Genomic DNA, 18,978 nt, shown 5'->3' on the forward strand with positions numbered 1-18,978 from the left:
ATTAAAAGTAGTAGTGTTGATGGTGGCAGTTGGAGTAATAATAAAAGAGAGAAAGAGTGGGTATGTGGGAGATGATGTACGACTTTGTTTGACCTTGTCTATTTGACAAGTTCCTCTCGCCAACATACTGAACAGTATCATTTTTGTTTTATTTCTTGCCTTCTTTAGTACATATACACACACGCTCACACACACACACACACATACACACACATATCATCATCATCATCATCATCGTTTAACGTCCGCTTTCCATGCTAGCATGGGTTGGACGATTTGACTGAGGACTGGTGAAACCGGATGGCAACACCAGGCTCCAGTCTGATTTGGCAGAGTTTCTACAGCTGGATGCCCTTCCTAACGCCAACCACTCAGAGAGTGTAGTGGGTGCTTTTACGTGTCACCCGCACGAAAACGGCCACGCTCGGAATGGTGTCTTTTATGTGCCACCCGCACAAGCCAGTCCAGGGGCACTGGCAACGATCTCGCTCGAAAATCCTACAGGAGCCAGTCAGGCGGTACTGGCAACGGCCACGCTCAAAATGGTGCATCTCATGTGCCACCCGCACAAGAACCAGTCCAGGGGCACTGGCAACAATCTTACTTGGCTTGCCGGGTCTTCTCACGCACAGCCCATTTCCAAAGGTCTCGGTCCGTAGTCATCGCCTCGGTGAGGCCCAATGTACGAAGGTCTTGCCTCACCACCTCAGCCCAGGTCTTCCTGGGCCTACCTCTTCCACGGGTTCCCTCAACTGTTAGGGTGTGGCACTTTTTCACGCAGCTATCCTCCTCCATTCTCACCACATGTCCATACCAGCGCAATCGTCTCTCTTGCACGCCACAACTGATGCTTCTAATGTTCAGCTTTTCTCTCAAGATACTTACACTCTGACGGGTATTCACATTGACATTACACATCCAACGGAGCATACTGGCTTCATTCCTTGCGAGCTTACGTATGTCCTCAGCAGTTACAGCCCATGTTTCACTGCCATGTAGCATGGTTGTTCGTACGCATGCGTCATACAGTCTGCCTTTTACTCTGAGTGAGAGTCCCTTTGTCGCCAGCAGGGGTAAGAGCTCTCTAAACTTTGCCCAGGCTATTCTTATTCTAGCAGCTACACTTTCAGCGCACCCACCCCCACTACTAACTTGGTCGCCCAGATAGCGGAAGCTATCGACTACCTCTAGTTTTTCACCCTGGAATGAGATAGAAGTTGTTTCCTGTTTGTTTGCAGTCTTTATTGCACCTGAACATCTGCCACAAACAAAAACTAACTTGCTAGTTAACCTGCCTTTGATGTTGCTGCACCTCTTATGTGTCCATAGCTTGCACCGGGTACATCTTATAGAGTTACTACCTACTCCTTTTCTACATACTGAGCAGGGCCATCTACCTGAAGGGGTTTGTGTTTTATCTACCTTCCTACTTATTAGGATTTTGGTTTTAGCTAGGTTGACTCTAAGGCCCTTCAATTCTAGACCTTGCTTCCACACCTGAAACTTCTCCTCTAGTTCTGATATATATATATATATATATATATATATATATATATAAAATATACATTAATTGTAATAAAGTTTCCCCAAAATTAAACATATCTGATATAATAAATTTGTATGTCAGTGTGTCACATTTTTCCAACTTCAATAAATCCTTTCTACTGGAAACACAAGGCCTCAGATTTTGGGGGAAGGGATTAAGTCGATTGCATCAACCCCAGTATGTAACTGGTACTAATTTTATTGACTTCGAAAGGATGAAAGGCAAAGTCATCCTTGGCGGAATTCAAACTCAAATCCTAATGGTAGATGAAATATTGCTGAGCATTTCACCCAGCGTGCTAACAATTCTGCCAGCTTGCCACCTTAATATAATATAATGATATAATCTTTTCAACTCTAGGCACAAGGCCTGAAATTGGCGCGGGTGGGGGGCTCGATTAGACACCAACGCCCCCCACCCCGTACACAACTGATTTGTCAACCCTGAAATATTGAAAGGCAAAGTCAACCTCATAATTTGAACTCAGAACGTAAAGACTGACAAAATACCACTATGCATTTTGCAGGGTGTGCTAATGATTCTGCCAGCTTACTGCCTTAATATAATATAATATAATAAATGTGAATGTCAGTGTGTCACACTTTTTCAACTTCACTCCTAGAGGCCCTAGCCCAATATATACCATTTTGGAATCAGGTTGACTCCCTGTGTAAATTAAAAACATTCTGGGCCATATCCAGACACAAAATCCTGAAATTTTGGATTCCAAAGTTTTCATTAGTGTCATTGTTTGCGATGATTTTTTTACGTGATTCTGTGCAACAAATCTTTTTGTATGATAACAATTTTTATAATCTAAAGGCTAACTCCGTGAGTAAATTAAAAACATTCTGGGCCAAATCCAGACTTACAATCCTGAAATTTTGGATTCCTATGTCTTCATTACTGCGATTGTTTTCGGCAATTTTTTTTACATGATTTTTTTGCAACAACATATTAGTCATTCAGATATGACTTTGGAGGAAGCAATTGCAACAAACTCTCCAAAACAAGTCAGAGATCTGTTTGCAGATCTTCCTATTCAAGGTCAATTGCTTAAAAGCTAGTATACTATACTCTCGGGCTGACCAAAGCCTTGTGAGTAGATTTGATAGATGGAATCTGAAAGAAGCCCATTGTATATACGTGTGTGTCTGATTTTCAAACATACATGTCTTCAATTTTCATGTGCAACTATATATCCATTTATATGGTTATATTTATACAAATATATTGAAACATTGCATTAAAATATCATTAAAATGTATTTTTCTTGTTTGTCAGGTAACTGATTGCTACATGCGACTCAGTGACTGGGAGAGTGCACTTGAGTGGCAGGATACAATGCAAGAATATCGAGCTGATACTAGTTTAGGCTCACTAAATAAGGCTTTCTCCAGTGCTGTTGACATAAACTACATTAAGTAAGTAATATAGCAGTTGATCATTTCTTGACTGTTATTTGTGATTTATTGGTCATTTATTTGTTACTTATGATCTACCAGTCATTTCTTTCTTTAATGTTACTGATGATTTACTGGTCAGTGTTATATCTGTTTATCTTTTACTTGTTTCAGTCATTGGACTGTGGCCATGCTAGGATGCCACCTTGAAGGGTTTGGTCAAATAAGCTGACCCCAGTATTTACTTTATTAATTCTGGTAACTGCTAAGTTATGGGGAACATAAACAAGCCAACTCCAGTTATCAAGCAGTTGGGTACAGACACAAAGACACACTCATACATGTGTGCATGCGTGCACACATACACCATGATATGTTTGCACACAGCTTCCAATCTAATGACTCCACTCACAAAATTTTGATTGGTCCAGGGCTCTAATAGATGACACTTGCCCAAGGTGCTATATAGTAGAACTGAACCGGAACCATGTGGTTGAAGAGCAAACTTCTTACCAAAATGTTATGCTTCGGTTGTTCTTCATGTTTTGTCCTATGTTATCCTTGATTGAACAAACCTGTGATCAAAGGTCTTCCAACTTCACTAGGTTATCTTTAAAAGTATATATATATATAAGCCAGTGTGTTCTTCCATTTAACAAAACCAGCAGTTGTGATTTAAGGGAGATTTGTGTTAATTCTAGCAGTTTATGCAACTATGTAGATGCTGCCCTTCAATGGCTCAATGTACAATATGATTAGGTTTCTGTAATTTTACTTATGTCTCATTGGCCAATTTAGAATATGTCCCCAGTCATTAATTATGTGTGATATTTTTACATGGCAACCTCATTAGTGCTGGTGCTATGAAAAATAAAAGATTGGCATTAGGAATGGCATCCAACCATAGAAACCATGCCAAAGTAGACATTAGGGAATGATGTAGTCCTCTAACACCTCCTAACCTGTCAAACCATCCAGTCTCTGCCAATATGGAAAATGAACATAATGTGATGATGATAATTACTATCATTTCACATCATTGCTATTTACCTTTTTTTCTATTATTATTTTTGTGTATGTGTATACTTTACATTCATTTCCCCCTGCTATACAGGTGGTATGGAATTTGTCAAACAATGCATTCATTTCATTGTTTTAACAACAATTTTCTCAAGCTAGCATAGGTTAGGTAAATACATTGAGGCTAGATGCCCTTCTTGTTGCTAACCTTTTCCTGTTTTACAAATAAGGGTGGTTGTTTTTATATCCCACACTCCTTCAAAACTGCAGAATTATCAGATGATTTATTGAAAGAGAAACAAACAAATTTCACCATTTGTAACCCAATGTTTGTGAATTTTGCATTCTGTGAAGCACAGAATGTAAACATTTGCATGGACATATACATACAAACACAGTTTTGAATATTACATGTTGTTAGAGCGAGTGTTTTTTTTTTTTTTTTTTTTTTTTTTTTTTTTTCCCCCCTTTTTTCTTTAAAGCTAGATATGGCAGGATATGTTGCTCGCACAATTAATCACTCAACTACTGATGAAACAGAATATAACAAGATATCTAACAGGCATATAAGGATTTCAAACTTTAGTTAAATTAGTTTCATGTAGTTTTTCCCTTCAGCACGAAAGCTCTTTTGTGTCTTTTGTATGCTGTAAGTACGTCTGTTCCATTGAAGATGCCTTCTTTATATTAATCAATATTTTTGAATCAACAACCTTCTCTAACACTGTGAATCTCCCTTCCTCCTTAATGATCACCTGACTTCCAGAACAGCTGCTATAAAACCAGATCTACTGAACATCTACCCTCCTATATCACATGCCAGTGGGCTCTAACCATCAAGAAATTTGATTGGTGTATTGTTACTCATCCACATCAAACTTATGCTAAATTCACATTGACTTAATGAACAGACACTTTGAAAACATCCTCTAGTGGTATCATTCCAATCTTGTTACATTCATCTGCAAAAAATTCAATCACTGCACATCATTACACATATTGTATATTGCATCTTGCTCTTGTTAAACATGAACACTATACAACTAGAACCCTCATGGAAGCTTTAAATATCATCTTCAGTGTTGCAGATACAATCTCAAAAACACTTCAGACTCTAACAACTACTAACCCTCAATAGAGGGATCTTGCATCTGAGACAGTGTTGGTGTTGCACTCACAGACTTCTTGGACCACATCCAAAGAGAGGCCATATCATTGATTGGTATGAAGTGATTCACAAACACACTCCAGTCTCTGGCCCACAGACATGCTGTCACTTTTCTCTAATTTTTCTACTGATACTAAAGCAGCCTTTGCTTTTCAGAGTCACTCACATATGCAAAAATCCATACACACCAGTAGGCTCTGGCCCTTGAAAAATTTGAATGGAGTGTAACTTTGTGTCTGTGTTTGTCCCCCACTCAGCAACCACTGTTGGTGTGTTTACATTCCCATAACTTAGCAGTTCGATAAGAGACCAATAGAATAAGTACTGGGGTTGATTCATTCAAATAAAATTCTTCAAGGTAGAGCCCCAACGTGACCACAGTCTAATAACTGAAACATGTAAAAGACAAAAGACTCTTGCATATATACACACAAACACTGTTATATAATTATTTTCATGTTCACAGGAGTCTTGGCTGTTTTGAGAACGGTGACTATGAAGGAGTTAGAAGTAGCATGGAGTTAATTCCGGGAATGTCATTAAGTGAATCAATACTTAGCAACCAGCAGCCAATGGGATTGTTGTGGAGTCCCAAACACAGCTTGGAACATGCCCACAAGCAGTTTGTTCGTGTGGTTACTTTGTTACAAGAGCAGAACAAATCTAGCTCTCTCAAGTAAGTTATTTACAAATGTTTCAGGTTTTTTCCATTTTTTTGTAAAGAACAGAAAGTCAAACATTCTGTTTTTATTATTACAATTAAAATTATCAAGTTAAGAATGGTCTTGTATAATGTAACAGTGACATCTCTGCATATGCTCCACATACTAGACTAGCAGATGAACAGAAGGACTGTTTCTAAGTGTTCCTTCCCCAGACTACCTCAACAATGAAGGACAGTGATCTTATTATTGTACCTGATGCCTTCAAAAGTCATGTTGGACAACATTCCAATGGATTTTGTGGTGTGTATAGAAGTTTCAACTTTGGCAATAGAAATGAGGAGGGAACAAAGTGCCTGGAATTCTGTGATGCAAATGACTTAGTGATCTGCAACACTAACTTCAGGAAACCAGCCAGCCATCTTATCTCTTATCAATCTGGTAGGCACTCAAGCCAGATTGACTATATTCTCACCAGAAACAGGGATAGATTGATGCTTGTAAATTCAAAATCCTTTTCCAGTGAGGAATGTACAAGTCCACATAAGTTAGTGGTTAGCAATGGATACAGAGACACAAGCCAGTTTGGAAAAGGAAATTTTGGAAGCTCAAAGATCTGTCAAACAGTCAGAGATTTAGAGACATTCTTTTCATATTAACAATTTAGCTCTAGTAAAACTTTTATTTTGATGTCCTTCATTTTTATTTAATATTATGACAGATTCTATGGTTTCTGACTATAACGTTGCATTATTGTTGTCTTTTTAAAAATCTTACCTTAATTTTAAAAATATCTTTCATAGGAGTGAAATGTCCAAATGTCTTGACCAGTGTGAACACTTCCTGGAAAACATTTTGGTTGTCCAATCTTTGCAGTGGCCTACATTTGTACCCAGTGAATATATTGCAGAACTGGACATTATTGCTGCACTAAAGAAGCAACTGGAAGATAAACGAGGGAAGGTAAGAGTTGATGGTGTCTGTAAAATGCTTCCTGTTCAGACTGCTGCTACATTAACAAGTCTCAGTTTGGACTGGTGTATAAGGTAGTATTTGTTTAGAGAGGTATGTAAGCAAGTCTCGTTTTAGAGTGGTATGTATGGTGGTCTCTTTTTAGACTGTTTTTATATCTATGAAAGAGCAGATGTAAATGAACGTGTGTGTATATTTGAAGATGGCTGAAAAGTTCATAGGCTGACTACAGAGGAGTGATGGTAGAGCTGTGAAATCATGCATGCATTAATTTCAGTCCTTTGTATTAATAATTACATTGTTTCTTTCCATGTAAGCTAACATCTAACTGTTCAAAGAAGACTTCAAAAGCAACTAGTAGCTACTACTCTTGAAAATGGAAAAAAATTGACATTGTGGTGTTATCAAGTACCTGCAGAGAAAGAACATTCATGCTGATATCCAGCTTTATCAACAGTGCAAAAGTAGGCAGCTTTAGGAGGAGAGTCTTGAAAATGACTAACGGTCTGGATGTCCTGCAACTGTCACCACTGAGGAAAACATTGATCATGTTCACCACATAGTTATGGTTGACATGCAATTGACTAAAAGTGAAATAGCTAATGCTATTAGCATATTCTGTGAGAGAGTTGAGAGCATTCTGCAAATGAATTTAGCTTGAAGGTTTCTGCTCAGTGTGTTCCACATCTGACACTTGATCAAAAATGCACAAGGCAGATCCAGCTGGTTTCTTTGAGCATTTCTTAATCCAAGATGAGTGTTGGGTTCAACACTTTGAGCCAGGGACAAAGAGACAATCATCCATGCAGTGGAAACAAGCCCTCCTCACCTACTCCAATGAAGGCTAAAGTCATTTCATCTGCAGGGAAGGTAATGGCATCAGTTTTTGGGATGCAAAGGCATTATGTTTATTGACTATCTTCAAAAAAGTCACACCATCAGTAGAGAGTATTATGCCAGCTTGCTGAGGCAATTACAAAAGGCTGTCAAGGCCAAATGCCCAGAAAAACTAACAAAAGGGATCTTGTTTCACTTGGACTATATTTCAGTACACAAGTCCTAGATTTCAATGACTGCAGTGCATGACTTTACCTTTGAACTGGTTGATCACCCTCCCTATTCTCTTGATTTGGCTCATCTGACTATCATCTTTACCCAAGCATGAAAAGACACTTGGCTGGGAACTAGTATCGCAATGATGGTGGCATAATATTTGCTGTTGATGATGTTTTTGACTTACAGGATGAAAGCTTCTTTACCAATGGGATTCCATGAGAGTATCTTGCTCAGCCTATGTACATTTCAGCCAACTTTCATATATATATGTGTGTGTGTACTAAATGATGCATGCAAAAATTTCTTAATTAAGTTTATCTCTTAGTTTGTCATATATCTCAATCATCATCTCATCATCATCATCATTTAATGTCTGTTTTCCATGCTGGCATGGATTGGGTGGTTTGATAGAAGCTGGCAAGTCAGAAGTCTGTGCCAAGTTTGATTGTCTGATTTGGCATGGTTTCTGTGTTTGGATGCCCTTCATAATGCCAACCACTTTTACAGTGCACTGGGTGCTTTTTACGTAACACCAGCAAGTTCACCCAGGTAACTTACAATATATGTATATATGTCTTTTAAATTCATTTATGGTAACATTAATGGTATGGAAACAAAACTCCTATTTCATTATGCCAACTACCATCTAAAGATACTGACTAGTGAGTCAGTTTTTCAGGCTTGCATCATGGTTATACTAAATAATGTAGGATAAATATACATGGACTGATCAATAAGTATCTGGACTATTGCCATAGTAACGTAGCTAAAGCATTCATAGTGAAGCCACTTGGCACAAATTGACTTTGACTCTGCTGTGCATGCGCACTAAGTTTTAATGTTCTAGTTCACTCCCGCTCTTTACAGCAATGCTTGGCAGGAAGGTGATCGCCGCATTGATCATGACAGAGAAAATTGAGCAGCAGATCTGCATCAAATTTTGCGAAAAGCCTGGTGATACCTACTCAGAGGCCTATGCAAAGTTTCCAAAAAGTTTTCATCATTCTGGACAGAATCAAGATCTTGTGCAACTGAAAGCCAAATGTCTTTTTAGTCTGCTGAAAGCAGTTTTGGCACAAACTTAGCAGACATGCATCTCATATCCAAATCTTCAGTGATAATGAACTGAACTGAACCGTAACTAATATGCACAGCTTCTAATAACTTGAGGATGGTGATTTTACGATTTCCCCTCACAGCTGCATGCACATTTGCGGTTTTTCTCAGTTCTGATGGTTGCGGGTCTCCCAGAACATTCATCAATATCAACATTTTGCAGCCATCTTATTTATTTATTGCCCACAAGGGGCTAAACATAGAAGGGACAAACAAGGACAGACAAAGGAATTAAGTCGATTACATCAACCCCAGTGCGTAACTGGTACTTGATTTATCAACCCCCGAAAGGATGAAAGGCAAAGTCGACCTCGACGGAATTTGAACTCAAGAACGTAATGGCAGACGAAATACTGCTAAGCATTTCGCTCTGCATGCAAACGATTCTGCCAGCTCGCCGCCTTTTCAGCCATCTTGGAAACATCTGAACCACTCGTACACTTGTGTGCAGCCCATACTCTCCTCTCCATAGACTTTCTGCAACTTTGCGTAGGTCTCTGAGCAAGTATTGCCATGACAACTTTCTCTAACGTGGTCAATGCAAGGATCACACACTACACACCTTCCTTCCAAGTACTGCTGTATACAGCAGACGTAAGCTAGAACATTAAAACTTAGTATGCATGCACAGCAGAGTTCAAAGTCAATCTGTGCCAAGCAGCTTTACTATGTGTACTTGAGCTTCATTACTATGGCAATAGACCTCGTAATAATAATAATTCTAGGATGGAATTTATAAATATTTAATACATCGCTACATGCGTTTCCACAAATCACATGTCTTTAACATCTAAGTCGGTATCCTTGGAATGATTACAGTATAGTCCGTAGTATCTGTTGGAATCCAGTCAATCATCATCATTGATTCATTTCATCAGGTAATACTGCATCTGTGGATGAATCACAGAGGGATGTTTATCCCTTCTTGCTAGAATGAAGGGATAAACATCCCTCTCTGATTCATCCACTAATGCAGCATTACTTGATGAAATAAATCAATGATGATGATCAAACGGATGCCCACGGCTACTATGGACTGTACTGTACTCATCCCAAGGATTTGTGGAAACGTGCATAGCAATGTATTAAATATTTATAAATTCCATCCTAGAATTATTGTTGTTATTATATATATATATATACACACACACACACACACACACTAGCAAATGCTATTCACACCCCCATCCATTGGACGGTTTGTATAAGTGAAGAGGGTTAACTTGGACAGTGTTAAGTTGTAGAGATGTTTGATGATTGTATGGGGTCGTTACTTTTGGTTAGGGCATTAAAGATTCCTGAGACATTAAAACTGTTGACTGTTTCTTCTAAATAAGGAAAATTGATGGATTGTGAATCTTAACACAGTGAACCTTTTCAAAATTGTCATGAGGCCAATAAATTGAAGGAAAGCTGTTCAGCCCACAATATATACAGCTTCCAGTGGAATCATACATCATAATTAACCTTAAACTTTTTGCACTCAAACACTTTCACATTAGGATAAGTACAATGTACTCTTCCATAGTACATACCTCTTGTTGACACCTATATGTCAGACTGAACGCTGTTTTATCTCCAAAATGAATGTTGCAAGTGATATTTAAGCAATAAACAGTTCTTTGACTTTTGCATTTGATGACTGTTGCTTTATGTATCTTACTTCGATTTTCACTGGCATAGTGGTAAGAACTATGGGATAAGTAACATTAGTTTTGAATGAAAATATAAATGGTAGTTTTAATCACCTGATGGACAGGCAAACAGAAACTGCTACTCAGTAAAGGCTCAAAATGCTTAGGGAAGTCTCTCTTCTCTCAAAAACTGACACAAAAAGAGTTGAAGCTCGGGGATGAAATAAAACAATGTGGTATAAAATAATATGAGGCATGTTCTTTGCAAATCAATTTTATTTCAAAAATTGAACAACACTGCTTATTTTTTTACGACTGTTGCTTTAAGTATTTTATTTCAATTTTCACTGACGTAGTGGTAAGAACAAGGAGATACATAACTGTAGTTTCAAATAAAAATAAAAATGGAAGTTTTAATCATCCGATGGACAGGCAAACATTACAAAAATAGCGATTCTCATTTTGAAAACCTTTTTAGATTACATGTATCCATGTTTAAAATTTCAGCGTGATTGGATGAACAATACTCGAGTTATAAGCACACAAAAGGCAGACAGAATGGGATTTATATATTAGATATATGCACACACACCAATGTATGCCTAATACCTCGGTACATGTGAATATATGAATTTATGTATATTATTTTGTTTCCTTCTAGATGGCATTGGTTGCTCTGAGTGAGAAATTAGTCCTTGACGAAGCTGACCAAGATGTTAGCACCTATTTACAAGTGATGAGACTGTTAAACTTACAGAACCACATGCAACCTGGAAATGATAAACGCTCAGGTAACAAACCCACACACACACACACACGGCAAATAGCAGTGTAATTTCTAAAAGGGCTGGATACAGTTGGCACTCATTGGTTAAAAATAGTTTATTATTACTAGAATATTAAGAAAACATTGTTACTGAGAAGTGTCAATTGTCTCAATGTTAATCTCTGAATATTACATCATAGTAGAGAGGGGTGTGGTGTACAACATTTAGGTGTCAAGTACTTTTATATAAAGTTTATGTAATTCATCATTATCATTGTTTTAACCCTTTCGTTACTATATTTCTGACCAAAATACACCCCTCATGAGTTTCAATTAAATTCTAAAATAATCTTGAATTTAGACTAGTCTCATTAAACACCTGTAACTTTTTTTATTTATCAACATATTAATGTGATATTTGGAACATAATCAAAGAAAGGGTTCTTAATCAATTCTATTGCATAATTTTTGTCTCAAAGTTCTCCACGTACTGGGGGAGGGTAATGCTAGTGTCTCTCACATGTAAATATTGGTTCAGCTTCACAAATCGTACTCGTTCATAATACTGGAAATATATTCATCGCCAAAAGGTTCCTGATCGCTCCAGTAATTTGTTATTCTGGGTAACTGTCTAATACCCATAATAATATTTATGGCAAAAAATGCCTGTATTTCATTTACAGTTGCAGGAAACCGCAAGCTATCCTTTTTTTCCGGTTTGTTTACATTCTTCGTAACGGTTTGTTTCCGCAGTAATCATTTCAAACAAGCATGAAAAAGAAGTCTAAAGGTTTCGCTTCCTGAGAAAGACTATGGGTAGACCCTGTTTCCTCAGAAAAATTGTTAATAAAAATATTTTAAAAATCTTTTTCTGGTGTAAAATCATCCTCGCTGTCGCCGTCGCTGCTTTCAGTTTCGAATACAGAAATATCCGATTCATTATCGTTCACTACGTGCTTTTGTAGCTCATTCATTCTTTTCTTCGATATCTCCATATCTTCTGTTGAAAAACCTTCAAATTCGGAATCACTGCTTGATAGCATGAAACTCCTCTCCATCTTCAAAGTTGAAAAAAATCAACGCCACAAAAAATGTGGAAAAAAATCTTCCAAAATTCACTGAGTTCAAATATCACGCCAAATAATGTCAGAGACAATAACTCAACTGTTTGTAAAGTGAAATCAGGTGTTTTAACAAATGTGCTAACGAGATTTGGGTTCAAATATACATTTAAATAACAATGGGTACGCTCGGCCGGGTTAGTAACGAAAGGGTTAATGTCCACTTGTCCATGCTTGCATGGCTCTGACAGAATTTGTTGCGGCAAATTTCCTATGGTCTAATGCCCTTCTTGTCACCAACCTTTTGTTTCCAAACAAGGTAATATTTCCCCATGGCCAAACAGGTTTTTCATGGAAGACTGGAAACTAACAACATTACTCATGATGGTGATGCTTGTTTACAACACAAAGTAATTTCAAAACATAGGTACACACACACACACATTTATATATGGTGGGCTTCTTTCAGTTTCTGTCTACCAAATCCACTCACAAGGTGTTGGTTGACCCAGTGCTATATTAGAAGGCATTTTCCCAAGGTGTCTCACAGTGGAGCTGAACCTGAAAATGTGGTTGGGCTGTAAACTTCTCAATCACATCTACACCTTGATGTATATGTATATCATAGCAACTGTAACAGAGCCTCATGGTTGAGAATCAAGCTTCTTGGCCACACAGCCATGGCTGCACATATTATATTTGAAAAATTTGTTAAAGTATTAATTACATCAGGATATTATGTTGGTCCTGGAACACATATTTAACAACAAAACAATCTGCACAAAACATACCAATTTTCTAACATGGTTAACCTAATCATATACTATTGAAATCAGTGAGGTTGGCACCCAACACCAAGCTTTGTGGTTGTTTAACAAATGAGAAGTGAATGTCCCTTGATTACAACATCAGTCTGTCGCAGATAGTAGCCATAGCAGTTGTGACACTAATTCGTTCAGATGAGAAAACTAGAGTAGTGTAGAAATAGATGACTTGCCAAGAAAAACAACAAAATGTATGCCATTGTTTTCTATCTCATATTGGTGTTTATAATATTTAATATCCAGTATATTTAAATTTGTTGTTAATTTATAACATACTGCAAACATTGAACTTGAAAATTTGAACTCTTAACCCTTAACTTGGTAGTTCAGTATCATGTCCAGTTGGTGCTGAATCCATGCAGTAAAAAGTTTTGAATTAAAATCTTCCACCAAACCTTAGTCACAATTTATGTTCTTAACACTAGCTGAATGATGACTAAGTTATTTTACTAAATTCTTTGTTATATTTATAGTAATTGAGAGAAACACAGAGCATCTCAAAATAAATACAGTAATGAAAGGGTTAAATGTAGAAACTACCTGAAGATATTCCTTTATTGATATTTGTGTTATTTGATTGACTTTTGTTCATTTTATGTGACTGGTCTTTTGTTTTTACTTTCTCCTCTAGATGGCAACACCCAGATGAGTCGATTGTACTTAAGTACAGCTTCCCTTGCCCGGAAACAACACAATCACAAACTTGCAGAACGCCTTCTACAACAACACATCAGGAGTTTAACAAAGAATCCTGAAAACGGGAAGCTCCCTATGTCAGACGGAGTGCTCCCTGCTCTTGTTAATTTACATGCCAACAGCAGTGGACTCAGCATTCTTGATATTCTTAAAGTAAGTTAATATTTTGTATGTGTGCCTTCTTTTGAAAGTTACTCTAGTCTTATTTACATTAGGATTTCAGTATTGTCATTGTAAACTAGTTTTGAATTTGTGTGATCTCTCTCTCAAATGTAAAGAAACTCTAAAAAAAAAATAGACTGTATGTGATATAGTGATGTAGATGCAGTGGAGATAGAATGCTAGAATGCATAACGCGTTAGCTAAAAATGTATTGTTGATGGAGGAAGGGCAGCAGAAGAATGAATAAGTAGAAAGGGAATAAGACATTGTTATTCAGCTATAGAACAGCACTTACTAAGTAAATCACTGTATTCCAGCCGTGGCAGTTCCTTTTTTTTCCTCTTAAACTTATTATATCAAGGAGGTCTATGTTATTATATTTTTTTAAAGGGGGTTGGGGGTGATTTGAAGGGAGTTTTGACTGCTGTTTCTGGTAGAACAAGTGACTATGTAGAGGCTCCTTCAGTGGTTTGTGGAATGATTAGTTTGGCAGATTTTAAAAAGATTCAGCTCATAATCAAGACACTGTTTGCTCTTTCTATTCATCATCATCACCATCTGTTTTCCATGCTGTATGTGTTGGATATTTTGATAGGATCTGAAATGCCAGAGGACTGTGTTGAGTTCCCAATGTCTGCTTTGGTATTGTCTCTATGGTTGGATGCCCTTCCTAATACCAGCTATTTTATAGCTTGTACTGGTTCTTTTTCCATGGCACTTGTGAGGTCATCGACTAACTTGTAAGATAAGATCCTCTTGATTGAGTAAGGGTGCAGTATTGAGAGACGTGCTTTTTAACATTCTGTTTGATAAGGACAATACTAAAGGCAATGATGATCTTTTTGATTTTAGGTTGAGCGGGAGTATGCCAAGCTTCTCCACAGTACAGGCCAGAATAAAGAGGCTCTCGATGTTGTAAGTAGCAGCATTGCACATTTCCATGAATGGGGCTCTGATAACTGCAACAACACAGCTAGTGGCCTCACTGGTGAGAGCATGGTTGTGTCAGCATTGCAGAAGATCAAAGACCGGGCTCAACAAGGCCAATGCAGGGAACTGTGTGCCCGTTCCTTATTGACTTTGGTCAAATGGCTCCAGTTGGATCACAAAACTCTAGCATCAATCAGCAGTCAGCTGAAGTCACCGCCTGCTGTTGGAGAAACAACAGCTCTTGGGACTTGTGTGCGGAATATTAGGCTGCTGCTAGAAATGGAAGATATGAAAGAAACCATCGACTTTTCAACTTCAAATGTTGAACCACTTGATAAAAAAGGTAAACCTGGAACATTATTGCCTATCTTTTACTTGTTAATTAATCTATTTATGCATGTACACTCAATAAATTTTTATTTATTTTCATCATCTTCATAACATTCACTTTTCCATGCTTGCATGGATCTGCCAGAGTTCATCAAGGCAGATTTTCTGTGGCTGGATGCCCTTTTGCCAACCCTCATCTGTTTCCAGGCAAGGTTGAATGTATCTGTATACTAAACTACATATTGTCCACCATGTCTATATATTAAACCATGTAGTGTCTGGTGTGTCCATGTATTACTAACACAAGTAGTGTCCAATATGTCCATATATTAAACCATGTTGTATCCACTATATCTACAAAACCATGTAGTGTCAGCTGTCTATATTCACTGTAGTATTCACTATATCTTCAAAGCCATGCTGTCTACTATGTCTACTAAGCCAAATAGTGTCAACTATGTCTATATACTAAGCCATGTAGAATCCACTATGTCTATATACTAAACCAAGTAGTGTCAACTGTTTATGTCAGGGGTGGGGAAACCTTTTAGTGCGGCGAGCAAAAATTTCCAAAATAAAAAAAAAGGTCCGTGGGCAGATCACAAGTTCTAACTCTTATATCTGTGTAAATCTTGTATATATTTATGTATAATTCAGTATACATTAATAAAGATAAATTTAATACATTAAATTAACACATAACATCTTCATTAACACTGCCACTGAATTTAAGATGTTTATATTACTTATGAGGTATTCTATAATAGTTGGGTCTCAAGAGGGTGGAACAAATCTAGCAATATGTGTTTTATAGTGCAAACAAAATTTCTATTCAAATGGCATTTGCCGGACAATTTTCTGTTCAAGTCTAACCATTTTAAGTCATAGTGGAAACACGACCTATGTCGCAAAGAGGCATACGAGTATTGTATAAATTTTATAATTGCAAAATTGACTACATTTTGTACATACGTGTATACCAGCCTATGGGCACAATAAAATGGGCTCATGGGTGCAGGTTTCCCTGCCTCTCATCTATATACTAAACCATATAGTGTGCAAAATATATGTATATCAAGCCATGTAGTGCAGAGTATGTATGTATACTAACCCATGTGTCCAATATATCTATATTCTAACCTATGGTAATGTCCACTATATCTGTATACTAACCCTTCTATTTCTATATATTAAGGCAGATATTATAGTATTCTGGCTAATCTTCTGTTTTCTTTATATTTATTTGTAGGGTTGCTTCTAAATGGCAGCTCATTTCTGTCTGATTCTGATGCCATCATTGACCGCTTGCTGCGTTTGAGCACAGCTAAATCTCCTACCTTAGCTAAAGCTTGGTTTGCCATAGCTAATTGGTGTTATAAATGGGGGAGGAAAGCTGTTGATAATGCAAGGTAAGTGTTATACAGACATTGTTTTTCCTATAACAGTCTTGATATGATATGATATATGAGTTAAAACAGTTATGGAATTAAAACAGTTATGGGTCTCCTTTTTTGAAAAGCATGAGGCATTGCTCATCATCAGGTAGGCTGCACAGCTAAAAATATTCAGGGTAATTTTTCATTTAGAAAGTCCCACAGGTTGCAGTTTGCCTATGACTGTATTATAATGTCCAATTTTAGAGTTAATTTATGAACATGATGATAAAGAATTTCAGTCTTTCTAATTTTTTAGGAGAGTTTGATTACATGTATCAGATAAGTGTTGGTGGCTAAACTGGCCTTGTTAAAGAAGGATTTATTTTAATCTTTTCATAGCGATTATTTAATGTGTTGGAAAGTTTAAATTGAAATACATTAACCCTTTTGTTACGATATATGTAGTGAAATACACTGAGTTTCTTTCAATTAATTTTGAAACTATTGAAAAATTTAGTAAAATAATTTTGTCATTAATTTAGTGTATGGAATCTAAATTAAAACTGAGTTTTGACAGGTTTTAATTTAGATCCCTTTAAAATAGGAAATTTGTATCATAGAGCTAGGATCAGTCTTAGCCGGGTTGGTATCAAAAGAATTAAGACAAGAAGGATTGTCATAGTTTTCCCCAAATATTTCTGTACTTTTCTGGTAACTTATTTTTACTGTTCAATTTGGTTTTTCTGCAATAACTTTCATCATCATTGTTTTAATATCCCACTTTTTTGTGCTTGTATGGGTTGGAGAGAGTTTACAGAGGCATTTTTCTATGGCCAGATGCCTTTCCTGTTACCAACCCTCACCTGTTTCTTAGCAAAATAATATTTCTCCATGGTTTGACATGTTCTCACAGAATATTGAAAATAAATGACACTGCTTGTATGATGGTGACATTCACTTTACATCTATCATGTGTTGTAAAAAAAGGAGACACAGACATACTCACTCACACACACACACACACACGAGTGTGTGTGTGTGTGCATATATTCACACATATACAGTGGGCTTCTTTCAGTTTCCAAATCCAATCACAAGGCTTTAGTTGGCCCAGGGCAATAGCAGCAGACACTTGCCCAAGGTGCTCCACAGTGGGGATGAACACAAAACTATGTGGTTGGGAAGTAAACTTTTCAACAATGCCTGTACTAAAATGTTTATGTTACAGTATGTATAAACCTATCTTCATCTTTGAATTTGAAAAGTATATAGCATGTAAAAGAAAGAGAGTTTCTGTGTGTATTTGAGTTAATGATGACTTGTGTTACTGCTTTTGCAGCCATGGTTCAGTGGAATTACTGGAGGAAGAAAAACAACAAATCCTGTCTCTTCTCCCTGCTGTAAGTACTGTTTTCATTAGTTTTACCTGCTCCACTCTGAAACATAGAGATCATGTACTTGGTTCTTGTTAACTTTAAGTCATACTTCATTAAGTGTGTTTATCATAAAACTTGTTCTTATTACAAACATCATGAATACGCATTACACACACACACACACACGTCATCGGGTACTTCATTGCCCAATGCTTCCTCTATTTAAGAAGACAGTAGATGTGATTCTAGGGAAATTTGTCCTCTACTAGTAAGTTAAACGATCATTATAGTTGTCTCCCTTGTGATATGTGAGAGGTACCCGGAATGATTTTAAAAACCTGTCAAAAACCAAACTAACATTAGAAAGCAGATATAAAGATGTATAATATATATAAAATAGCTGTTATGTTTAATTATTAGTAACTGCAAATCTTGTCTGTGATTTGAACTTTCCAAATTAAAGTTTCCATGATTCGGTCCCTGACTTGCTTGAAACATTCAATTGGCTCTTGTTGCTGCTATAGGCAAGCAAGATCACACTTTACACAGTCCTTTTTATAGTTCACAGCTACTGGCAGCACTATTCTATGGCTGTATCACATTCAATTATTTGATTTAGCCTGTACACTAACACACACTCATATACATGCAGGCATGTAGTCTTTGCAGTGATAAAGGTTTTGTGGTTCTGATGAAATAGCTTATAGGAAAGTTGGTTATACATCTTTGGATGTATACCTGACTTTCCTACTATAAAATTAAAGAATATAACGGAACGCTGAACTCCAGACTATCAACTTAAACAACACTTTATTTAGGTGGTAAATATATACATCATTAGTTCTTGTTGTTACAGCTTCTGTGTGTATGAGCATAGTTG

General features: G+C 37.0%; 1 protein-coding gene across 2 annotated transcripts in view; it reads left to right on the top strand.

Annotated features, from left to right (window-relative positions):
- Nucleotides 1-18,978, top strand: part of LOC106882826 (serine/threonine-protein kinase SMG1) — a 182,020-nt gene that overhangs the window by 85,169 nt on the left and 77,873 nt on the right. For both annotated transcript variants that reach the window (XM_089355110.1, XM_089355109.1), the window contains 8 exons: nt 2,831-2,970; nt 5,604-5,813; nt 6,603-6,762; nt 11,239-11,368; nt 13,860-14,077; nt 14,939-15,359; nt 16,596-16,755; nt 18,062-18,122. In XM_089355110.1, coding sequence (XP_089211236.1) covers nt 2,831-2,970; nt 5,604-5,813; nt 6,603-6,762; nt 11,239-11,368; nt 13,860-14,077; nt 14,939-15,359; nt 16,596-16,755; nt 18,062-18,122 — 1,500 coding nt within the window. The remainder of the gene's footprint in view (nt 1-2,830; nt 2,971-5,603; nt 5,814-6,602; nt 6,763-11,238; nt 11,369-13,859; nt 14,078-14,938; nt 15,360-16,595; nt 16,756-18,061; nt 18,123-18,978) is intronic.

Source organism: Octopus bimaculoides, chromosome 7, assembly GCF_046866305.1.
Source record: "Octopus bimaculoides isolate indiv1 chromosome 7, ASM4686630v1, whole genome shotgun sequence".
In the NCBI taxonomy this organism is placed as follows: Eukaryota; Metazoa; Mollusca; class Cephalopoda; order Octopoda; family Octopodidae; genus Octopus; species Octopus bimaculoides.